The following is a 26,692-nucleotide window of genomic DNA, read 5'->3' on the forward strand; positions in this document are numbered from 1 at the left end:
TTCTCTGTGTGAGGTATAAAAAATGTATGTTCTATGCAGACAATAAGGATTATTAATAAGGAGATTTAAATATCATTTGGAATAAACCATACATTTTTGACAATAATAAGAGGAAACATAAAACTGCACCATATTGTGTTGCTGAATAAAAATTTTGTTGTAAATTTTTATTATAGGTGCTGTGAAAAAATAGTTTTATTCTGTGACTACAAAATTTTGAACATACCTTTCATTGGCCATGATGATCCAAAAAAGAGTACCATATAAAAAGTGTTACTTTTTTTTTGCATAAAACAAAAGATTTACAAAAATTAGTTTAAATACAAGTCAAAATGAAATATTTCTGGTTTATTTTTAATGCAGCATTTGTTAATATGTTTCAAACATTTATTAAAAGTTAAAATTTCATAAAATATAGTAATGTATTTATTATAATATGATCCATATTTTGTTGACGTTATTTATTTATTTGTTGACTTTATTTATATTGACTCTTTACCTCTTCAAATATCTTTGAATTACCACCTCCACTGTTACTATTCCTACTGCTACTGTGTCTACCACGATCACTATTAATAATCATAATCCTAGGCAACATTTATTTAATGGATTTCTATGCCCCAATACTATGTTAAGCAATTTACTTGCATGTCTCTTGATAAATGTTTATTATCTGGCTTTCTGTTATGACATGTGGGATTTCACGATAAGCAAGCAGTGGTGCATATCACCTTTCAGAAAGTATTCAGCGATAAAAAGTGCACATCAAAATGTAATGTGAAAGTACATTCTCTTTACCTAGCACATATTAATGCATGCTGAGGTTTAAATTACTGAAGTAAGCAAACTTGTTTAGTTGTTCAAATCCCATCATTAGGGATGAGTTACTAAGTATTTTGTGACAAATGCTGTGATGAATATTTGAAAGTTTTGAAAGAAGATATCCCTATGCTGAAGGATTTCAGATGCTATGAGGAAATGAGGTTGAATTATGTGAATATCAGGAGAAATGCTGATTGCAAAAGGGCCAAATAGCAACTATGAGAGATATGAGAAATCAGAAATGGACATTAGGTATGCAGGCTGGAGAGCTTAGTCTTCTTTAGAGAAGCAAATCTTGAGTTGGCTCATGAATTCCTTTCTAAAAGTTTACTACAGTGGTAATGAAATACTTATTAACATAATGTCATGGCTTAATCCAGGCTGCAAGTTGAGGTAATATTTTCTATTACTATGGATCCTACTTTCCAGACAATCTAACTTTCCTAATTTCTTTTCCTAATGCCAGTCTGGGCATTCCTGCCTATGTGTGTTAATGTATGCTTTCCTCTTTATTGGAATGTCCTTCCCTCTATTTCCTTAATGTCTTTCATCAAAATTTAGTTCAAATATCACTTCCTCATTGAATCCGTCTATGATCCCAACACTTACTGGATGTGACATACCCTTTGTGAAATTATTATACCATCTTTATATAGAGATTTATATTTATATGTCTACATTTTTTTTTTTTTTTGGTCAACTGTAAGCTCTTTGAGGTTAGGCTGTGCAATTCGTTTCTAGCACCTAAATAATATAGTTCTTGTGACACAGTAATGTTGAATAAATACAATTTTCAGAGTTAGTACAATTAACTCATAAATTATTCTTGAGTATTAAAAGCATGAGCATTGCCTGTTTTCTCATGTATTTACAAACCTGCCAGGAAAGTGCTGTCTTTAACGTGCCTCCCTGCTGCTCAACCGGCCTTTGTTAAAATACCAAGAAGTCACCACAGGGAGAGACCATTGTGTTTTTCCATTTTGTGTAAAACTTCTTGGTTGATCTTAGAATGGAAAAAGGAAAAGTTTCAAGTAATATTTAAGAAATAAAATAAAATAAATTGCAACCTTAGTCTTTGCCAGATAAGCTGAAATTGACCAATATCTTAGAGAGAAAGCCAAATGAGCCCTAGCACTGACAGAATGTTCAACAGTTCTCTAACCCCCAGGCAAAACTAATCATACAACCCAGCTAAAGTCAGCTTCAAAAGGCATAGAAAATTGTGTCTAAGCCCCTTTTTTCCTCCCAGTAACTATGCTATAACATATGAGCCAATTTTCTCACTGTTATGAATTAAAAGTAACATCTAGTAGTAAACTCAGTAACTAAGCCATCACATTCAGCCCTGTGTAGTATTTTATTGTTACTTCTCTGTGCTCATATGATTTTCTGTAGACTTCTAGGGAAATTTATAATTACCCTGAGAAATAGAAATTCCCAACCCTTGATGCTTCAAAGGATTAGCAATAGAATATGTGAATCAAGAAAATGAGATTCTACTGAATTCCTGTGGACATTTTTCTTAGTGTATTTGATTGCATTTCTATATATTTTAGTTTGCCTGTTTATTATTCTCCTTCCATGTCTCTATTTCTTAACCCTGATGTATTTCTTGACTTCATGTCCATTTCTTTCAGTTCTTGAGAGAATGTTCTACAGCAAAGTTTTAGGGAATAAAAGTATCTGTTAAAACCAAATATGTAAAAAAAAAAACAAAAACACACTTTTAAATGTAAGAAAGTTGGAGTTTGTTTCACACTATCTTTAATTTTATCATCATGTTCATTTTATTGTAATGTATTTTGATTGCATAATTATGCAAAAACTTCAAGAAGTACTCCTAGTATCACATCCCAGCCCCATTGTTTAGAGAAAAATCAGAAACACTTAATCTTGCATTCAAGGTTTTCTATAATCCAAGCACTACATACATTTTATTCTTTGCTTCTATTATTTTCCTTTATTTCTTGAGGTTACAGTCAGACACATCTACAACCTGTTAGTAGATATACATTTGCCATGTTTTAAGCCACAAAATGGAATTCCAGGCACTCACTGTTAGAAAACTATTAATCTAGTAACAGATTCCCCACTGCAATTCCTAGTGCCTTCCATTTTCAGGAAATTCGGTCCATTAGAAAATCCTTTTTATTAACTTTATGTCAATTATTATTTTTTTCTGAATCGTCTACTTCCTAATCATCTCATTATATCTGAAGGCCAAACAGAAGGAGGTTAAGCTGTTTTACAAAGTCAGCATGTACACAGGTACATATATCCCATTTCTTCCATCATGTAAAATGACTTTGAGTCCTTCTATCTTTTTTTTTTTTTTTTTTTTTTTTTGCCAGTCTCCAGAGCGTTTGTTCTCTCCTGGTGGGGAGGCAGTAGGGGTCCAGTGGTCTGAGGGGCACAGGCCCCTAGGTGTACTGCTTGAAGCCGGAGGTGGCATTGAGAACCTCCTCGTTTGTGCACATGCGCAGCCCGTAGAGCTTGCCCAGCATGGGGGTCACCCAGCACGTTGTGTGGAACACGGACTCACCTACCTTCCCATCTGGCACGCCCTTCACGATGATCGCCTCCTCCTCCAAGTTCTCCCGAAGTATCTGGAGAAGCTTCCGGTCCTTCTCTGCCTGCAACAGAGGCATCAGCGCAATGCGGGCCTCGAACTCCTGGATCTCCAGGCGCCTGCGTTCGCAGTTCCACTTCATCATGCTCCAGTACACAAAGAGCAAGGTCCCGATGCCCATGGCGACCATGCTGTAGCCCGACAGCCCCCGACGCGGAAGGTTCCGCTTGTAGTCGATAGGGCTGTAGCCCCCCAGCTGGGGCATGTCCTTCCTCCCCTTCGATGACACCATGCTTGCAGGGCCTTCAATCCTTCTTTTTTCTGTTTCTTTAAAATTTGAATTCAGAACTTAACATTACATTCCAAGTAGGGAACTTAACTTCATTACAGACAAGTGATTAACAAATAAGGGAGAACAAAGTCCTCCTGGCAGAACATAAAAAATGACTGTTGGTATTTTATTTATTTACAATATCCATCTTAGTAGCCTATCTCTGTCTTACTAAGACTTCTAAACAGAGCTGAAAAATCATGATATGAAATGAATATTTTTACTGGTAGAAGTGCGTTTGCGCTTACAAACAGAAGATTGGAATCACTGACTTACATAGTATACATCAAACCCCATCCACACAACCAAAATTAAACTTTTTTTCAAAAAATTAAACCAAGTTTCTTATGAGTTTTTAAATTGATTTTAAGGCTTGAAAACAGGACCTTAAGTTAATTACCTTTAAAAATTAAAAGAGAGTCCTTGAGAAAGATTGGTAGTAGAAGAACGAGCTTACAAACTCTTCTCAGAAAGATACAGAAATGACCAAAATAGCAAATTTTAGATCAAGGCATTATATTAGTTTCCTAGGGATGCACGTAAGAAGTTATCACTCACTTGTTGGCTTAAAGCAATGGGCATTTATTCCCTCTTAGTTCTGGAAGCTCTAAGTTCAAACTGTAGGTGTCAGTAGAGTTATACTCCCTTGGAGGGCTGTGGGAGAGAATACTTCCTTGCCTCTTTCAGCTTCTGATGGTTCAAGGTGTTCCTTATCTTGGAGCCAATCTTTGCCTCAGTCTTCATATGAATTTTCACATGGATTTCTTCTCCCTTTTCTGTCTCTTATGAGGACATTCTCATTGGATTTAGGACCTACTCTAATTCTGTATGGTCTTATATGGATTCTTACCCTAATTATATCCACAAAGACCCTATTTACAAATAAGGTCACATTCTGAGGATCCAGGCAGACATTAATTTGGTGGGGGGGTGGCACTGTTCAACCCACTGCAGTCTCATCATATCCTATGGGCTTCAAGAGATGCCTAACAGATATAGTCCAATTGGAGAATACCAAAAGTTGGCTTATGTGTTTCCTTTTATTTAGAATAGTGGCAAGTAAGTGGGGACATATTTTGAAAACCCTACTATTCCATTTTGGGAAGCAAAGGCTAGAGACATCAGTACTTTATTTGGTTGATGTGAACCACTATATGTAGAACACTTTTCTCTGCTTCAAAGAAATACCATTAAAAGCCTGATTTTCCTGGGTAAGAAAATAAATTCCATGATTATTCAATATTATTTTTTAAATCTTGTTTCACTATAGTTATAATATCATGCTAATATAGAAGGAATCCCCTAATTGGGACTGGTAAGTATTGAAAGGTAGGGAAACTGATAGGTGAGCTGAGAGCTCACCCGTTGATTTTATCACAAAATGTCCTGAAAACCTTGGATGAAAGAAATTTACTTGGCCTGACAAATACAAAAACTTTTGTGTGGGTTATAGGCCTTTAAGCTGATTGCTTTCCAGTATGTTTGATTTATTATAAATCTGTGGAGCAGTTTAGAATGGGTAAACACCAATTAATTCAGTTTACTTCCTGAACTCAACAGAGCTGGATGGACTTCAGGTTACTGTTATAAGACACTTAAACAAAGATGAGAGAGACAAAACAATATGTCAGAAATCAAGTTTTCTGACTGCACATGTTAAGAATTTCAACAATATTCCTCATATACCATCACACTGCTACTGTCAAAAGAAAAGAAAAGAAAAGAAAGGGTAGGTAAAATAATAGATATCCATACATCATTCATTATCTCAATTTACATTTTGACAGGAGAATTTTGCACACATAAGTAGGAAATGGTAAAAATACTCATATAATTTTTCACACTTAACAGATGGCTTGGATACATGTGCCACCCATAAGAATATGAAAACATGAAGATAAACATTTAAAATATATATTCTGAAACAAAAATATAAATAAACAAATATTTATATGTGAAAATTATATATATATATATATATATACACACACACACACACATATTCCCAAGTGAACATAAATTGTTTAGATATTCTCACAGTACTTATTTGTTTGCATAAAATTACAGTCTGAGAGCACAGGGCATTGGAGGAAATATGGAAATATGGTAAGGTGAAAAAAATTATGTCATTGAAGAATTTAAAATGGCAATAGAAGCCAGATAGAGTAGGATAAAAACTAGAGAAAGTGAAACCAATGATTTCAACAATAGGTTTGGGAAATCACATCCAAATCAAAATGAGAGAAAAAGAAATAAAATGTTCTTAGAGAAGAATGTAGATATGAATGGTTGAAACACAGAACCAAAACTCAGGTATAAAAGAGACAGAGACAATAGTCATAGATACACTAAAGGAAATTTCACTGATGTATGTATTAGTCTATATTTTAAAAGAGCTAACCAAATAATAAGTGAAATAAAGATATACACTGTGAAATTATCAAATTTATTTTTTTTTAAATGCAATAATCATTAAAACAGAATAACCAGGCAAACCACTATATCTCCTTCAAAGGAGAAAATTCTCTCTCTCTCTCTCTCTCTCTGTATATATATATATACATATATATATACAGAGAGAGAGAGAGAGAGTTCTAAATATAGCTCCCAAGTTGTCATCCACATTTAAAAGCCACAAAAATATTTTTTTTAAACTGTGGTATAATTCACATAACATAAACTTCACATTTATCAATAGAATCCATTTATCAATAGAATCCTTTTTTCTTCTCTTGTGTTTTGTGGTTTCTAAGCTTTTCTTATAATGTCAGTAACAAATAACTTGTCAATTCAGACAAGTTTAGGTGCTGTTAATATAAAAAAATACATGCCTGATTTAGAGGGCAATGAGTTATGCACATAGCTTCAAGGATATGGATGTGATCCACTTGGTAAAGCATAAGAGTGTCAATTAATTCTACTTATAGAAATCATGAAAGTTTCCAGAAAACTACTAGGTTAAAGAGGAATTTTGACAACTTAATTTTTTTATATCCTATATAAATATTATACATTTGTTTTATTGATTCAGTTATTTAAAAATGCATATAGTAAACACAAATTCCATTTCTTTATATCTCTTAACAATTCTGCTGCCCAGAGATAACCACTTACTTTAATGTGAATTGAGGAGAATTTATGGCTTATGACATTTCAGTTTGAAGACTAATGTACGTCAATAACACCAGAGATACGTTAAAATGTATAAGGACTGAGATTGGGGGAGAGGAAAAAGAAGGTTAATGAGAAGGATCAGAACTCCTCCTTGTGGAACAAACTTTGAAGTGATTTCTCTCTCATGAATAATGATGCTGGCTTCTAAAATGAATTTCAAAAATAATATATATTGTAAAATACACTATGCTTATAATTCAAGGTTTTTTTTTTTTCAACTAAATCAATCTGTTTTTAGTTTTACATCCTTTAAGTATTTTGTTTTCCTATTTGAGACAAAGGAATCACATAATCATGTTTCAAAGATTTCTAGAAATCTCTTTAATCAAATGAATTATAGGTTTATTTCCATTATCCTAAGATGTAATAATTTTACAGATTAATAATTATAAATGTTGGACATCATGTATAAACAAAAAAATTAGTATTTTGTTCTATTGTTTAAAAATATAATTTTCGGCTAAATTTAGCCTCAGTCAGTTTTTCCAATGGGTTGTTCTGAATAATTGCAGAGAATTGTATGTGCATACTGTTTCATTTGCAAAGAATTAGTTAACAGTATGATTAAGCTAAAGGAAATTTTAGAGGCTTTTTAAAGGAAAAAATGAAACACATTGTTGAATAGAAGGAATGGGAATAAAAGAGAAAATATAAATGTGTAGAATAAGGTAAAAAATACACATTGACTTTATTTATAATGTATTGTGTGGTTGAAAGTAGAAATTGAATTAAAATACATGATAATCAATTTGAAAGCAGCACAATAATTTGTGTTGGACAAATTCATTCACTGAGAGCAACCAGCCAAGCTAGGAAAAAATTAAGATAAAATAAGTTTGATGGCACAGAAGAACAGCAAAGACATATTGTAATTATCATTCCCAGAGAGTAAGGAAGCTAAGCAAAATGAGTCAGACATTTGGAAACACTTTTCCTATTGAAGTATTTTTCCAACTTACTTAAAAAAAAAAAAAAGTGTTCCTGAGATGAGAAGCTAAGCAGAAATCTGATGCTGACCATCTGAGGGTCCAAAGTATACTTTCATCATACCACGAGACAGAATAAAAATTAGAGGCTGTCATGTTATAGAGGCTCTGGTAAACTTTAATCCAGGGTTTTCTACTAGAATCCAAAATACTATAATCCAAGAAGTAATGCTAAACTGGAGATAAACCAGCTGTCACTGAAAATAAATCTGAAGCATTTAATTTCTGAGAGGATTAAGGTAATCTAATCCTAACCTAGCCTGAAAATCAAATCCTATCTAGAACTTATCTACAGAGATACCAATGAGCTATATAATTTTTATCTACATATTAGTCCAAAAACTCAACAGGAACATTTCCAGGTAAGATACAGTAGTTTGTGGCAGGGTAATGCTACTGTTACAGCAAATAGTAAAGCCAGATAAATTACAAAATCATATTTTTAAAGGTATCAGAGGCGTTTGTAGGCAATAAGGCCTAGATGAGCTACAATTCAGAGAAAAGAAAACTGCTTTGAGATGAATTGAGGATGGCCGGCTGTTTTGCTTTCTTTGGGACATTTGCTGGTTCTGCATGTGGACTGAGGATCAAGCTTGTCCCAAACAGATACATTTCACAAGGAGAAAGATAATCCAGCAATGCATTTTGCAGAAACTTGGGACTAGAATGACATGTGAATCTTTCAGTGGCCTCAAATTTGAAGTTAATTCTGAGCTGTAGAGCTGCATACAAGGCTGGGAAACTAAGCCAAAAGCTTAACAATAAGAAAGTTCACTATCTTGCAGGCTCCCCCATTCTTAGGGGAAAGTAGATACACATGGGGAGAGATCCTGTCTCAATCTTAAGTACTGTCTTCCTTAGAGATATTTATAAAATTTAAAATTGCATGGGCTAGAAAGCTCAAGGGCTAACTTGGGATCCCAAGAATGGCTCAGACATATAATAACAGGACTGAGAGAAAAGAAGCTCCTAGACCTGAAAGAACCATGCAGAGAAAATAGGGATAAACTTGATGTAGACTGACTCTTTCTAAAAATTAATAAAAGATAATAAAATATGGCTAATAATGAGAAAAATGGACAACAAAAGCAGACCTACAAATGAAATTGATATTGAAGTTCAGAGGTAAATACTCAACCTACAACATAAAGAGATGATTGAATAAATAGTATAAGAGACATGTGAGACACAGTCAAATGTGTTAACATACATGCTGTTCAAGTTTTTTGGGTGAAGAGTGAGAGAGAGGAGAAAAAGCAATATTTGAAAATATAATGGCTGAGCAGTTTTCTAAAATTGATCAAAGATGTAATACACAGATTCAAAAAGCTCGACAAATTCAAAGCGGTATCAATACACTCACACACACTACTTCTACACATAATAATAAAACTGCTGAAAACTAACACAGAGTGAAAATCTTGAAAATATACAGGCAAAGAAAAAAAATTACTGAATAAAGAAATATTTGATGTTGACATCTCAGTAGAAACAGTGGAATACGGAAGGCAGTGGTATGAAATATTTAATGTGCTAAAAACAAATAACAGCCAACCTAGCAATCTATACTGAGAAAAATATATTTGAAAATAAAGAGGAAAAATAGATATTTTCAAATAAAGAAAAACAGGAAATGTGAAGCAAGCTTACCCATAAAGAAAGGACTTTATTCAGAGGATTTTCAAGAAATACCAGTGGAAGCATGGGTACATAGGAGAAAATGAAGAAAACTAAAAATGGTAAATAAATAGGCAAATATAAATAAGTATTGACTCAACAAACACAAACTATATTTATATTGCTCTTATGAGTTTAACCTTATGTTAAACTAAAGGCAATAAAGGTGCCAAGGTGGATATAATTTAATAATCTTAGCGCTCTAGCAACAGTGGGAAAGATATAAATATGATTTTTATTAGACAGTAATAAAATAATGGTTGATGTTATAGCCCTTTACATAATCACTTAAAGAAAAGTAAATGCATAAGTAATAATTTAATAGAAGTTTTAAAAATATATGTACATATATATAAGGAACATATATAATCACATATATATGTGTATGTATATATGATTAATTCAAAAGATAAGAGAAAAAAAGGTAACATAGACCAAATCACACGAATGGGAATCAATAGTAGGAAGGTAAAATACAACTACATCAGTAATTACACTAATTGTAAATATATATTAAACTCCAGGAAAGATCCTCTACCTGAATTCTCTCAATTCCACTCCAAAATATAACTGTTAAAAATTCCTTTGTTTCCTTCTAGATAAATGTATATATAGATGAATACATATAATGTAATGTAATATAATATAATGTAATATAATAATTTTCAAGAATGGGATTAATTTATACTTACTGCACAACTTGTTTTTCTTTATTAGATAACATATAACGCTTGTCAGTATAAATGATCTATCTACATGTCTATATCTATATGTAAATCTACTGATATATAAAAATTATATATCATTTTGAAAAATTCTTGTTTAATTATTCCGTAAGTACACACAAATATACATATCATAAAGATACAGATCAGTGAATTACTGCAAAGTGACCAAACCTTTCGAGTTAACTTCAATTCAAAAAACCTAAGAAAACGGCATGAAAAACATATGTAAAATTTAATTACCAAATGATAGTTGGAAATGAGCAAGAAAGATAATTTTTTTTTTTTATCTTGTTAAGGCAAGAGGAAGAACAAATTTTCAGGGGAAGATAATATAATTGCCTAGTCTGTTTTATATACTCTTACCATTAAGTTACCTTCAGCATTTTCTCAAGGATATGGTACATTATTGTATTGCCTCTCTTCACAACACTCTAGACACTCTGGCAGAGGGAATTCCAACCCAGCTGCACAAATCTGAATTGTTATTGATCTTGAAAGTTATAGAATTCAAATTCCTGTGAAGTATAAGTTTCAAACCTTGTCACCTTGGAGATGAATTGCCAACAAATTCAAGAGCAACTGAAAGTGGCTTGCTGCAGTTGATGAGAAGATCTTTATTTTCAGGGTATGCTTTGAATGGTTAAAGTTCTATTGTCTCATCTTCTGGTGCAAGGGGAATAGTCTAGGAAGGAGCCACATAATCTGCTGAGTAAATCAGCATAGACTGATTCAGTTAGTAGAGTGTTGTGTTGTACTCATCCTTTTGGGCAGAGTCAGGATAGTCTTCTGATCACAAAGAACCTGAAGTTTCTAAACTAGAAGAGGGGAAGCACTTGGCCTTGGGGACTATATCAGGTCACCTCTGTTGGGAGATCCAGCCCTTTCATCCCTCCAATGGAATTAATCTGTCGCTTTTAGTTTCCCTCACTTCTGTTGCCACAGTAAGTAGTTAACATCCCTACAGTTTAGTTCACCACTAAGAAGGCAACATTTTAACATTTTCTGACACAAATTGGCAAGATAAGTAGCTGCTGGATTGGTTCCCGAGGATGTTAAACTCTGCAGATGCTCAAGTTCCTTAGATAAAATGGTGTAGTATTTGCATATAAACTACACACATTCTCCTATATACTCACTCTAAATCATCTCTAGATGACTTATAATAGCTGTTACAATGTAAATGCTATGTAAATAGTTGTAAGTATAGTGTAAATGCTATGTACATAGTTGCTGGTGCAGAGCAAGTTCAAGTTTTATTTTTTGAAAGTTTCTGGAGGACTTCCCTGGTGGCACAGTGATTAAGAATCCGCCTGCCAATGCAGGGAACATGGGACTGAGCCCTGGTCCGGGAAGATCCCACATGCTGCGGAGAGCAACTAAGCCCATGTGCCACAACTACTGAGCCTGTGCTCTAGAGCCCGTGAGCCACAACTACTGAGCTTGCATCCTACAACTACTGAAGCCAATGCATCTAGAACCCGTGCTCCGCAACAAGAGAAGCCACCACAATGAGAAGCCTGCGCACCTCAACGAAGAGTAGCCCCACTCACCACAACTAGACAAAAGCCCGTGAGCAGCAGTGAAGACCCAACGCAGCCAAAATAAGTAAATACGTAAATAAATAAATAAAATAAAATAAAAAATATATGTATATAAAGAAAAGAAACTTTCTGGAATTACACCACACCCCAATATTTTCAGTCTCGGTTGAATCCACAGATGTGGAAAGGCAAATACAGAGGGCTGACTGTAATAGGAAATGTGTGGTAGAAAAATGAAAAAAAAACACCAGCAGATAACTGAATATTCTATGTGTAAACAAAATGCCTTTGGGAGATGTGCTACAGTACTTCTAGTATTTGGAATGCACTGTAGTTTAGTAGCAATATCCAATTCAGTGAGCACTTTGTGTGTGCATACAGCCATATGCTGACCATGAAAATTACATACAAATAAATTGACATGATCTCTCACCTCAAGGAACTTGCACTCCACTGGTACAGGTAAGATATATCCAATCACAATTAAATCAAGTCTTAGTGTGAGAGCACAAAGATGGGACTATCAGTTCTGAGCGAACAATTCTAGGAAGGCTTCACATATGAAATAAAATTCTAGGTGTCCTCTCTTGCCCCTCTTAAAATAAAGTAATGGGGAGGGCACTGGAGACAGAAAACTACATGAGTAAAATAAAAGCATGGACATCCTTTGGTCAGAAGATCAGAGAAAGGCAGAAAGGCAGAAAATCCTCCATGAATTCAGAGTGGGTGTAAATAAAGTGGCAAAATATAAAAATGGAAAGGTAGATAAATATTTACTTGGGTATATTTTATACCAGTCTTTCAAATTATTCTATAACAAGAACTAAGTTAAGTTTCTTTCCTAATAAATAATCATAGGACTGCCGGAAAAAAAAAGAAATTGACTTTCCATTTAAGTTGAAATAAAAATACAAAACAGTATTAATAATGTCAGCTTGTTGCTATTGTAAAATCTAGTATTATATTCAACCATTTAAAATGACTAGCTTTAGTTTTATGAAAAACAGTTTAATGCCAAATCTTTATACCAATCAATTTAATGGTAATATTTCCATGTCATAGGCTTATGTGTTGCTTAATACACTAATTTATAAGTTCTCAGATATTTTTAACATCCATAGACATTTTAGAATTTCTTTTTCTTCTAAATAAGTGGGTCCTAGAATTACATGTAAATTTACAGATAAATTTCCATATGTGCGAACTAAACAAATTTTGTATAAGGAAGTGGCTTTCAAACAGCATTGGGATTTTTAATGTGCATAGTTACTTAACATGGAGGTCAATTTAGGATCTGCCTTTGGAGAAGAAGAATATCAGTTCATGCCAGGATGCACAACACATTCAAATGATAGAATCAATTAACTAGAAGACCTCATGACTCTGATGGTTTCTAACTCAATAAAATTAAAAGTTCTATTATAAATCAGTGTCTTTCTTTACTTTTCTAAGGACACATGTCTTGTCATGAGATTATCACAGCTTTGAATTAGGCTAATAGTGCTGTTAATTTTGTCTTTGCTTGGCTTATACTTTGTTTTATGAAACTATGTATAACGGATTGCCTTCTACTTTGAAGCTCAAGATCAACTCATATTACTAATTGGTGTCTGGGATGAAAGTAGAAAATAAGATTTTCATTCATGAAAAGGCATTTCTTGTTTTGCTCTTAGTGAGAAGAAAAATTATTTCTCTTAGACAAATTTCCTTACAGAATTTTAAAAACTTTGAATTATTTAAAATACCAGAATTTTGTCATATCTGTGGGGTATTTGTTATTTTTTACCCTTCAAATCACAAACAAAATCTTATTTTACAATAAAAATTGAATAGTCACAATTTTCAGGACCTAATCAAAGGTGTCAGAAGAATAACACCTTCTCAACACTCTATTATGAAAAATTTCAAACAGAGAACAATGTGGACAGATTTTCACGATAAAAATAAGTATAGCTACTACGTATATATGACCATTAATATTTCACTATATTTGATTTATTACATTATCTCTCCAGTCATTCAAACCCTATCCATTTTATTTATTCTGATGCATTTCAAAGTGCATTAAAGAGATCAATATTCTTTCCACTACTGAAAATTCTTTTTGAAGACTATAAGATTTTATATTAGAGGTTTATTCTTTTATAATTTGAAAGATGCCTTCTGTTTTCCATCATTTCTTTTCATCAGTCACTTATCTTACATTGCTCTTTGAAGGTAATGTGTCTTTAGTGTTTAAATGCTCTGAAAGTTTTCTCTTTGAATTTTTTATCTTTAGCATGTCTGTTATTGTGGATTTGATTATTGATTTCTTTTAATTTACATTACTTGTGTTTGTTGTAGATTTATGAATACATAGCTTGAAGTATTTTGTATGTTTTGGAAAATTATTCTGTATCTCTTCAAATATTGTTTCTGCCTCATTTCTTTGCTCTCCTTATGGCACCATAAATATACTTGGTCAGGCCTTTTGCCCATAAGATATAAGCCTTTTATGAATTTTTCCCATCTTTTTTGCTGCCTCTGTATATTATCCTGGCTGTGTTTTTCTAACCAGTTTTTCACTGTTCCTCTCCTCTGTTGTGTCTAGTTTACTTTTTGTTAAAATAAATGTATTTATGTATTTATTTTTGGCTGCATTGGGTCTTTGTTGCTGCACACGGGCTTTCTCTAGTTGCAGCGAGCGGGAGCTACTCTTCGTTGCGGTGCGCGGGCTTCTCATTGCGGTGGCTTCTCTTGTTGCAAAGCACGGGCTCTAGACACACGGGCTTCAGTAATTGTGGCTTGACGGCTCTAGAGCACAGGCTTAGTAGTTGTGACCCATGGGCTTAGTTGCTCCGTGGCATGTGGGATCTTCCCAGACTAGAGCTCGAACCTGTGTCCCCTGAATTAGCAGGCGGATTCTTTTTTTTTTTTTAACGTCTTTATTGGAGTATGATTGCTTTACAATGTTGTGTTAGTTTCTGCTGTACAACAAAGTGAATCAGCTATACGTATACATATATCCCCATATTCCTTCCCTCTTGCGTCTCCCTCCCACTCTCCCTATCCCACCCCGCTAGGTGGTCACAAAGCACGGAGCTGATCTCCCTGTGCTATGGGCAGACAGATTCTTAACCACTGCACCACCAGGGAAGTCCAGTGTCTAGCTTAATTTTAAACTCATCTGTTTAAAGTCTTTAATTTTAACTATTATGTTTTTTCAGTTTTTTTTTTAAACATAGCATACTCTTTGGGAAGTTCTCAACTGTGCAGTACATTTTCATGGAACATTTAACTGTAGATACTTTAATATTCATTCGTGAAAATTGCAATAACTGGCTCATCTGTCTATGTATTGTCTTTTTTGTTTCCTCTCTCTTAGTTCAATTTGTCATTCAATTTGTTACGGTTGTTACGTTTGGAAATTCATGATGGAAAAGTGGAAATTATTTATAAAAACTGTGGAAGTCTGTTTGATAATATATTCCTTGCGTGTGAGTTTATACTATTCTCCGGCAGACAGCATGAATGAGGTCATCACTTTAATCCAATTTAGAAAAAAAAAGTAAGCTATAGTTGGCCAGAGTTATTTTAAAGTCAATGATCATCTCCTGTTTGCCCTCTCCAACTGAGAACTTGTTTTGTTTACTAGGGACTCTCTGCCTTGGTGAGCTCTGCATCTCACATGTTTTCCTCTGCGATATTAAAACCCACTGCTCATGTTTAGCAGCTTTTGCCTGATGTCTTGACCTCTTTCCTGGTGCAAATTAAAACTTCAGCAAATGCCTCAAATGGCAGAAAATATGTGGTTCGGCTTACTTACTTGCATTTCTGTTGAAAATCTGTGCTCCCTACCTCCTGTGTATCTTGATAGCTCCAAGGTCTAATTTTTGTTTACCCAGCCCTATGAGACAGCCAAAAGCTATGCTAACTTCTTTACTTCTTAGCTGAAATCCTCTCACTGAAATATTTTCATCATCTCTCCCTTTCCTAAGAATGGGCCTTTGGAATGGCATATTCCATCTCCCAAGTTGCCTTTTCTCTAGGATCTTCTATCCTTAAGTTCTGATTATCTCAAAAGCCCCCTGTTGCCTTAAAGCATGATATTTTTGTTTTGTTTTGTATTCAGCTTTTTTTTTTCCTTCTAAGAAATGTTCATTTTCTGCAAGAAAATGGAAGACCCAAGAATTTAATTTATAGGAAAAATATTGGTTCAAGAATGAATGGAGGTTTTATTGCTTTCTAGTGCTAAATTTGGACCTAGATTAGAATGGGCTGAACAAGATGGTATCTGTGTTAGATAGTCCCTTTCTTTCTGGCTCCAACCTAATCATGTACAGATAAGGATAGAAGCCAGAAGTTGAATGAGATATTTTCACTCCGTTTTTGACAACTGACACTATTCAGGAGTTAACAAAGAGGGGGAGTTTGCTGTATCTTAATAGAAAAACTATGTGGCTCTGGCACTGTGAGGTCTCAGTAGAAGACAGCATCACTTTTGCTGCCCAATTATTTGTTTTAGCTTAGGTAGTACTGGGAACCAACATCCTGAGCCATGGCATCAGGGTTGTCCTGCAGGAAAACAGCAGCCATGGTAACAGCATAACTCAGGATTCAAGTGGTGTTTTAGACAGAAGGCCTGTAAGAGAGTACTGAAAACAAATGTATGATGAGAAAGTCCATGGGTACTTGAGAGATACAGTTTGGGATGCCAGCAGGCTAGTGGGGAATGAAGTGACCTGGAAAGTAGCAGGATTAGTGAAATGTTATGAGATGAAGACATATTCTATTTACATATTTTTAATTTTAATTTTTCTAATTTTGACTTAAAGTCTATCTCATTCAGGCAGTGTATCATAAAGTATATTGGTGGTCTCTGGACACACTCATTTCCTCTTTAAACGCATTAGAATTTGTTTCATACTTTTTTTTAGGTATAATTTCTGTCTATATGATTAGCTCACAGGTCCTGCGGTTGGATGCTGCATGTATTCTTGTTCCATTGTTTCTCTAGCAAATTGCCACAAATTTAGTGACTTAAAACAACACAAATTTATTATCTTACAGCTTTGTAGCTCAGAAGTATCACTGGCCTAAAATCAAGGTGTCAGCAGGGCTGTGTTCCTTCTGGAAGTTCTAAATGGAAATGGATTTTCTTCCCTTTTCCAATGCCTAGAGGTCAGCTTTTTGCCTTGCTTGGCTCATGGTCCTGTATCACTCTGACCTCTGCTTCCATTGTTACATGTCCTTCTCTGATCCTGACACCTGTGACTCCCTCTTACAGGGATCCTTATGATTACATTGGCTTCCCAGATAATTAGCAATAATCTCTTCACCTCAAGATCCTTAATTCCATGAGTGAAGTTCCTTTTTCAATTTCAAGTAACATATTCACACATTTAGGGGATTAGGACATGAACATTCTTGGGAGGCCATTATTCTACCTACAACTTAGTATGCCAGTTATTTTACATTCCTCTTAAGTCAACTAATAAACCATTCTGAAGAGAATAAGGTGCTCAGAAGATATCAGTTGGCTCACTGGAACAATCTTTAAAGTCTAATACTTGGATACTTGGAAATTACTTAGAAAATATTCACTGAAATAGACTGATGGTTGTCAAATATTAACTACTAAATTCCTGAATAAATCATGAGCAATCATCAATGACCCATTTCATATAGGAATAATTGAATCATATTTGACATATTGAGAAGTAATATCGCTAATGTGTCTATTAAAATAAGCATATAGAATATGTTCAGAGATGGAAGATTTCCAATTGAGCATAATAAGATTTTATTATTTGTTCATATAGATCTATACTCTGGGCTAGATTGGTCCTTGAACTCTAGGCTTCAGAAACAGTCAGATCTATATGGTTTGGACAAGCCTTATTATATTTCCTACTCAGTTCCTTCTGGTGAATTTTTCACATAGAAGTAGTGTAAAAGCTCATGGGACTATGCAATTATATATATATATAGGGGCCACATGCATTGGCCCCAATCCTATGTTTAAATACATTTTATACCTTTAAATTTCAAGTATTTATCCCACTCATCATCTGGCTTCTTAAAAGAGGTCATGTACAGCAAAAAACTAGCACTGTTTTTGAAAAAGAGAACATATTTTACTTATCTAGTTACCTCATAAGACTGGGACCATTAATTTAACACCATATTTACCTTGATTGTATTTTGTTTAATGAAGTAGACTATTAACTTTGGAACAATGAACATTGCAAACAGCAGATGATGAAACTTCTCATGTCCTTTAACAACTATAGGATTTGATATGCTGTGTTTCCCAGTGCCAAAAACATAATAAGGAAGAACAACAATTATGTATTAAAACACAAGACTACATATTCATTAGAATGAAAACACACATTTAAAAGTGAAAATTATGTTTTTTATACTCATGGTCAAAACAGATTTCAATGTTATTGAGCAGGTCAAAAGTTTTTTCATGACAGAACATCAGCTGTGTCTTGCTAGTGATTAACTAGCAAGAAGATAATAGCTGTGTTGCTTTAATGCCAAGCACCTGGTTGATTTATCTTTTCATTTTGTTTTAAAATATCCATAGAGTAGGTCTACATTGTATAAAGCAAATAAAATCGTATCATAGAGTAAAAACATTTACAGTAATTAAAAAAAAAATACAACTGTAGTATTGAGTGGAAAATAATCTTCCAGGGAGTTAAATGTTTTATCTACATTATTTTATTAAAACTTCACAATTAATACAACATATTAAAATCAGTTATTAAAATCTCCATTTCAAGATGAGAGTGCTGAGGTAGGGAAAGGTTAAGGAGTTTACCCAAGATAATCCTGGTTTTTTGTTGTTGTTGTTGTTGTTTTTAATAATCAGACTTACAAACTGAATGTTGACAAAGAAAACCTTAAGATACCCCTCAGCTTGACTAAACTTCTGGCAGCCTTCTTCCTGCCTCTAGGCCCTGAATTCCCTTTTTTTAGAGCATTTACTTTAGGAAAACTTTCATTGTAACTTCTTTGCCTGCCCCTTTGAAATGTATCTTTTTTTAAAGCCTCTTGTCATTTACAACCCAGGACTTTCTCAAGGACCTGGGAGCCATTCCCTTGAAGTATAACCATCAAGGAAGACAGTGCTCTGTCTCCCAGTCTCTACGGGAGGGTAGGAGCCTAACTTTGTTGTGTGCCTTGCCCCAAGTTATAAAACTACCACCTGCCGTGAATAGATAAAGTTTAATTTGCCTTTGGTTAAGGCCAATTAGCAAACACAAATGACCTACAATCGCCCCCACCCCAACTCTTAGAAATCTTCCTCCTCTTTCAGTGGAAATGAGTTCCAAGTGTGTCTGGCCTCTCTCCCTCATTGCATAAAGTCTTCCCTTACCTGTCTGACTTTGTCTTGTGTAATTTTTGCTTTGATGTCTTAAGGCCTCAGCTTCTGAATCATTAAGCCTATGCTTCTGATTTCAGAGGGGCAGCAGTGAGTGCCTGAAAAGAGATCTTAGTTCCCTGCCCAGGAATTGAAACTGGATGAAAAACCAGGAATCCTAGCCACTAGTCCACCAGGGGCTAGAGGCTAGAAGCAAAGTTTCCCTGGCTTTTGCCCCATTTGAAAAATGAATTTCTCAAAGAGGCAAATTGTAAAAACAGGTACAAGTTTATTATCAGAGACACAGCATAACATGTGCAAGAGCACAGAGAGAACAGTTTGTTTATTTAAGACAGAAGCAAGGCAGAAATACACACCTGGAGAGAAAGGGTGCGGGTATCCTCCCTAATGAGGACTGCCCAGAGAGGTGATTTAAATTACTAATATAGAATAGTTCTTCCCGGTCTTTGTTACCTTTGGTCAATTATTTTGTTTCTTTTTCCACACCTGACCTGTCCTAGGGCCCTCCCCAACATGCGTGCGCAACTTTTTGCCAAGATGGCTTCCAGCGGAGAGGCCTGTGGGAGGCTTGGCATCACCTCCATGGGGTGGCCCGCCCTCCTTTCTCTACCCCCAGGGAGCCTTCCTGCGTAGGTGCAGACAGGGAGGTTTCCTTGACCTCAAGAGTGGTCATCTTATCTCTTTACTCCAGCAGAGCTCAGCTCCTGACATTAACTTTGTCCTTGGAGTGTCAGGGAAAACAAAGCTTCAGCTTTACTCTGCTTGACAAACTCCAGCTGCTCTGCCCAAGGGCCCATCTGTCTCCTACCTCACTTCCGTTTCAGTATTATAGGAACAGTTACCTTGCTTCTGGAAAAAATACGTATGTATGTATGTATACCTTGCTGGGTTTTTTTTGTTTTGTTTTGTTTTTTTGCTGTACACGGGCCTCTCACTGTTGTGGCCTCTCCCGTTGCGGAGCACAGGCTCCAGACGCGCAGGCTCAGCGGCCATGGCTCACGGGCCCAGCCGCTCCGTGGCATGTGGGATCTTCCCGGACCGGGGCACGAACCCGTGTCTCCTGCATCGGCAGGCAGACTCTCAACCACTGTGCCACCAGGGAAGCCCACCTTGCTGTTTTATTTTTGTTTTTTTTTTTAACATCTTTATTAGGGTATAATTGCTTTACAGTGGTGTGTTAGTTTCTGCTTTATAACAAAGTGAATCAGTTATACATATACATATGTTCCATATCTCTTCACTCTTGCGTCTCCCTCCCTCCCACCCTCCCTATCCCACCCCTCCAGGCGGTCACAAAGCACCGAGCCGATATCCCTGTGCCATGCGGCTGCTTCCCACTAGCTATCTACCTTACGTTTGTTAGTGTATATATGTCCATGACTCTCTCTCGCCCTGTCACAGCTCACCCTTCCCCCTCCCCATATCCTCAAGTCCGTTCTCCAGTAGGTCTGTGTTTTTATTCCTGTCTTACCCCTAGGTTCTTCATGACATTTTTTTTTTTCTTAAATTCCATATATATGTGTTAGCATACGGTATTTGTCTTTTTCTTTCTGACTTCACTCTGTATGACAGACTCTAGGTCTATCCACCTCATTACAAATAACTCAATTTCGTTTCTTTTTATGGCTGAGTAATATTCCATTGTATATATGTGCCACATCTTCTTTATCCATTCATCCGATGATGGGCACTTAGGTTGTTTCCATCTCCGGGCTATTGTGAATAGAGCTGCAATGAACATTTTGGTACATGACTCTTTTTGAATTTTGGTTTTCTCAGGGTATATGCCCAGTAGTGGGATTGCTGGGTCATATGGTAGTTCTATTTGTAGTTTTTTAAGGAACCTCCATACTGTTCTCCATAGTGGCTGAACCAATTCACATTCCCACCAGCAGTGTAAGAGTGTTCCCTTTTCTCCACACCCTCTCCAGCATTTATTGTTTCTAGATTTTTTGATGATGGCCATTCTGACTGGTGTGAGATGATATCTCATTGTAGTTTTGATTTGCATTTTTCTAGTGATTAATGATGTTGAGCATCCTTTCATGTGTTTGTTGGCAGTCTGTATATCTTCTTTGGAGAAATGTCTATTTAGGTCTTCTGGCCATTTTTGGATTGGGTTGTTTGTTTTTTTGTTATTAAGCTGCATGAGCTGCTTATAAATTTTGGAGATTGATCCTTTATCAGTTGCTCCATTGGCAAATATTTTCTTCCATTCTGAGGGTTGTCTTTTGGTCTTGTTTATGGTTTCCTTTGCTGTGCAAAAGCTTTGAAGATTCATTAGGTCCCATTTGTTTATTTTTGTTTTTATTTCCATTTCTCTAGGAGGTGGGTCAGAAAGGATCTTGCTGTGATTTATGTCATAGAGTGTTCTGCCTATGTTTTCCTCTAAGAGTTTGATAGTTTCTGACCTTACATTTAGGTCTTTAATCCATTTTGAGCTTATTTTTGTGTATGGTGTTACATCAAAACTATTTTAGACTGAGACATGGAGTCATTTTCCTTTTTTTTTTTCAAAGTTGCATATCTGTATCTGCATACACAATATTGTGGTGTGTGTGGGTGTGGGTGTGGGTGTGTGTGTGTGTTTTCTGATTCCCAAATACATTATAAAATTCTGTTGATTTGCATGAGTGACATCTTTGCTTCTCTTCAATAACTGAACACCTTGCTTTTAGTCTGTGTGTACATGAAGAGACAAAATGGAATAACTACAAGGAGATAGGTTTAGCATAGATGTTAAAATAGAGCAGCAGGGATTAAAAGAGAAAAAAGTGTATATTTGCATTATGTGACAAGCAGTTTTTAAGCACTTTTCGGATATTTATTCTTTTATTTTTTCCAACAAACATATCACTAACTTACAATGTGAACATTGACCCACATTATACACTCTGGAAGAGAAAACTGAGACACAGGGAGGTTTCTAACTTATTTCAAAGGTAGGAAAAACAAGGCACAAGGAGGTTAGTAAATTCCTCAAGGCCAACGAGTTAATAACTCACACAGCTGGAATCTGAAATCCCAGCAGTTTACCTCTAGAATCTGAGCATTTAATCTTTATGCCATTCTGTCTCTCTTTATTCCATACACACAGTACCTTCACCAAGTACCATGCAGAGACCACAAAACCTGCTGAGACGTGCATCCATCTGATTCTGGAGTTTGTATGGAACTCTAATTGTCCTTGATTAGCTTAGAATAACTCAAAATAAATTGCAGACCTCTCTGAAAAATGAACTCTAAACTGAATTTTATCTACAGAGATAATTAAACCTCTAGTCAGAAGACAAGAACATGGTGAAGGATCCGTAGGATCTGGTTAGCGTTTCCATTGTGAAGGAGGGCCTGGACACACGGCTGCTGCTGGACTAAGTTGTTTCAGGGAGTTATTCCAAAATTGAGTATTGTAATAGTCAAACCCAGAGGTCACAAGGAGAACAAGTCAAATAGCATAAAAACACTCCTTAATTAGGATCATCTCAGTGGTTTACATTTTTATGGCTTCTTGAGACTATACAGATAATTTAACAAAACAGAATTGACAGTATGGATAATTTTCAGAAAGGTAGTCAAGAAATGCCATTTTTCTCCTCACATTAAGGTTAAACAAAGTTAATGGGGAAGACAACAAAGTCCTAGTGTATAGCACAGAGAACTATAATCAATATCCTATGATAAACCATAATGAAAAAGAATATTTTAAAAATGAATGTGTATATATATATATATATGTATAACTGAATCACTTTGCTGTACAGCAGTAATTAACACAACATTGTAAATCAACTCTACTTCAATAAAAAATTAATCATTCAAAGTTAATGGGGGAAGACAAGATCCCTCATTCAATCTAAGTGCCACATAACCATAGATGCAGGAGATAGGACTCACATACTTTACATTAGGAAGTGAAAAACATTTAGGAGTTTCAAGCTGGCACTAAATGCAGTATCTGTCAATGGTGTGATGTGCCAACCTTGCCCACCCACCAAAAAATAATAAAAAATGCCATTAAAGTAGGTGGGAATATTACATAAAAATAGGTACCACTCTACTCTGTACCAGTTACCAGAATATCCTTGGGATAACACAATCTTTAGAGAGAACTACTCTTTAAGAGCTGTATAGATAAAATGAAATTTATTCAATGGAAACCAGTTAGGTTGGACTTATGTAAAAACTGTTTAAGGAAGAAATTGAAAGACAGATAAAGTTAAGCCTGGGGAAGTACATTTGCAGAAAGAGGTCTAAGACTCTGTATAACTTAAATCATGACCTGGTAACTGGTTTTGGAAGCTCTAGAGAGATATACATTTTTACAAGCAGAGCTACCTCAGAGAGGTGACTCAGTAATTAGCTTCTCAAGGTAGTCAAGCCTCACTTTACAACTTGAAGATATTGTATGGGATTAAATATTCAGGTGGAAAGTTAAATTAGATAAACTGTATGCTTCCCTTTTAACTTTTGATTCTATGATTCTGATAAGTGAATTTTTTGAATGATGTGACAATTTGTAACATGTAAGCTCTCAGTTGATGAGGGGAATGTGGAAAATTATACTCTTATCACTTTGGAGACATGGTGATAGCTGAATTTCAGCCCACTTGTAGTATCACTTGCATGTCTTGGATTCTAGGAGGATGAGGTAATCTTGATCGCTGTTTGTAGATTGCTCCTAATTTTTGTGCCTTGAAAGAAAACGAACAAAAAATACAGGATATAATTACATAAAATTTAAAGATAAACATCAAAGGAAAAACTGATGTTGGTAAAGCAGATACAGCAGTGGTGTATTAGAGGGGGTGTTTCCACCATGAAATGTCAATTCAAGGAGTCCTCACAGCTGGACTTTAACTTGATGGATTTACCAAGGCTCCCATGATCTTTATTCTTGTACTGGAATGAGATGACTAGGACCTAAGAGGATCCTAGGATCACAGGATCCATCCACACTCTTATACACATAGACTTTCATTCAACTGAAGTTCTTGGAAAGCCAAAATAGAAAGATGATGCATTTGTGGTGAGTAGAGAATTAGAGAAAATTCAGAAATGGGGGATAATCTAAACTTAATTTTCTAAGTTTGTCATGTCCTTCTCTTGAGACCATGTTTCTTTCAATTTAATAATATAGATAGTGGTTCTAGCAGGGTTAGCAAACTTTCTGTCTCATCCCATCTTCTATCTTCCTCAGATTGTTTTTATCTGTATGAAATTCCCATTTTATGGTCTAAGTCTTTAGAGATACAACTTTATCAAGTTGAAGTTGCTTATACAGTATAACTTATTCCTGTATTCTCTCCCCTCTGGACATAGTTCATATTTCCTTAAAGCATTTTTAAAAGCCTAATTAAAGCATTTTTAAAAGCCTAATTATAGTTTCTTCTGTAGAATCTTAACTTTTCCCTTATTTTGGATTACAAATGTCTTAAGAGTTGGTATTACTAGGTTCCTAAGTTGTCAGTATAAGTACTTTCATCACTACATTAAAAAGGAATTAGTTAAAAAAAATAAAAAGGAATTAGTTAATGCAATTTAAATCATTTTGTCCCAGGTTTGATTAGTTTAAATCTCAGAGGTCAACTCTATTTTCTTTATCTCTGAGGTCCTGTGAACCATCTCACTATTCCTTATGTACTGCTGACAAAGAGCAAGAGACGGTATGGAGTTCAACCAGAAACCCATTTGAAGAACTGTAGTAAGCCAACTGATTATTTCCATCCCTTTGCTCCTGAAGGAAATATCTCAGTCTCTCCAGTAAACATTTATTATATAGTGAATGAAGGAAAAGAAACATTTTTATCACTCTCAGTTCTCTAATATATTTTTAATCAAGCTACCATAAAAATCTAAAGTGAATCATAGACCTTCAGGAACCTCTACTAAGAGGAGTTAACCAAGGTGACTAAATTGCAGTCTTGGCCTAATATTTTTAAAGAAATAAAAAATCTTTCCACTTTTACCAGAAATTGCTTCAGTGGATAAATGCATGTCCTTATCTCCCTGCTAAGTCCCTGAATTTCTGCTTTGTGCAGGATAAGACCATTTTTCTTCCTTAGTACTTCATCAAGGATTTTTTTTTTCCCAATTTGTTTTAAGATTCATATTATGTTTAGTATTAGATGATTTATTCAACTACACAAAATAATGCAGAGTACATTTATAGATCAAATTCCCCTTTAACATTTTCCTTTTCATTTAATATTCACTGATGACTTTTGGAGGGCCTGCAATATGCTGGACATATAGGGTTATACAATAGAGCTCACTAGTTAACATAGGCGCAGAAATGCTTAAATATAAGACTTGTATTGCCATTACATTAGTATAATATAAACACGGAGAGGAAAAGTAATCATATCAAGGTGAGCAGGAGGCATGACAAGGAAGACTTCTAGATCAAGGAAACATTCTTTTGAGGTGAGGCTTGCACTGAAGGGAGAGAATCAGAGGAAAGGACTCTTGGTAGGGGGACTAGAAGATGTGAAGGCCCAGTGAAAGTGAATAGCATGCATAGAAAATAATTTGAATTGAAAACTTTCTTAAATATGACATTTTGTATTTTAAAATCAAATCCAGTCAAATGCAATAGATTTTTCACTTAGAATAGGATATATAATATACATTTCTGGTAAGACAGGGAAGAATGAAGTAGACCAAGGAAACATATGGCAGATAAAGAAGATTTGGAGGTAGTTTCACACTTTTTCCACAAGCCCTAAATTGAGTTTAATGTCAAAGGTCAAAGGACAGTGCAAGCACTTTTAGCCCAGACTATTTATTTGTCTGTTCTTTATCCTCCTGCTGCAGTGTAACTGAATCAGAGAATCTCTTCCCCAGGAGCAAACCTCAGCTATCTAAAATAATTTGTCTGCTATGGTAACTAAATCTTCATGCCAAGATGGTTAATTATGTTAATTTGTGGATCAACAGTTGGGTTTTTACAGTTTGTTTATATTAACTATTCTCTATTTATGCTCAAATCTCGGCTTTGCTAGTAATGGAACATGGTGCAAGTGACTTAGGTTTACAAAGCTCTAATTCCCTCATCAATAAATGAGAGCACATTATTTTATCTATTCAGAAACGCCTTTGATTATAAGATACTCCATCCTTTGCTGTACCTCAAAGAAAAAAAAATCTACCAATTAAAATTAATTTTTAGTAAATTTTTATTTTATATTTATTGGAAGAACTCTTTTAATCCTTATTAGAGATTTTATTACTAAAACACTCAGATATACAAAAAGAAAAATATAAGCAACTTATTGATTAAATTTTCCTCAGTCTTTTCACATTGAGTCTAATGTTTCCAACTGAATTTTCAACTCAGTGATTAATTTTCTTGTTTTTACATATAACTCCATCCTTCGTGCCATAAATAGCATTGGCAATATATCTCTTAATGTATAAAATATTTTAAAACATAATGGTACTGAGCTCTTAAATTGACTTTGAAATTAAGTTAACATAGAAAAACTTTTTA

The 26,692-nt window shown here is 34.9% G+C and overlaps 1 protein-coding gene and 1 long non-coding RNA gene across 3 annotated transcripts in view; one reads left to right on the forward strand and one right to left on the reverse strand.

Annotated features, from left to right (window-relative positions):
* LOC307190731 overlaps positions 1-26,692 on the forward strand; it is a 409,690-nt gene that overhangs the window by 188,748 nt on the left and 194,250 nt on the right. The window lies entirely within an intron of this gene.
* LOC307190476 (NADH dehydrogenase [ubiquinone] 1 alpha subcomplex subunit 13-like) lies at positions 2,958-4,489 on the reverse strand. The gene has a single exon (XM_079929647.1). The coding sequence runs from the start codon at positions 3,681-3,683 to the stop codon at positions 3,243-3,245; it is 441 nt and encodes a 146-aa protein (XP_079785773.1). The 5' UTR covers positions 3,684-4,489; the 3' UTR covers positions 2,958-3,242.

The sequence above is a fragment of the Stenella coeruleoalba genome (genome assembly GCF_951394435.1).
Source record: "Stenella coeruleoalba genome assembly, chromosome: 8".
In the NCBI taxonomy this organism is placed as follows: Eukaryota; Metazoa; Chordata; class Mammalia; order Artiodactyla; family Delphinidae; genus Stenella; species Stenella coeruleoalba.

Bases quoted from the DNA above. Each gene is read 5' to 3' on its own strand.
- LOC307190476 (XM_079929647.1), bottom strand. From the start codon at position 3,683: ATGGTGTCATCGAAGGGGAGGAAGGACATGCCCCAGCTGGGGGGCTAC.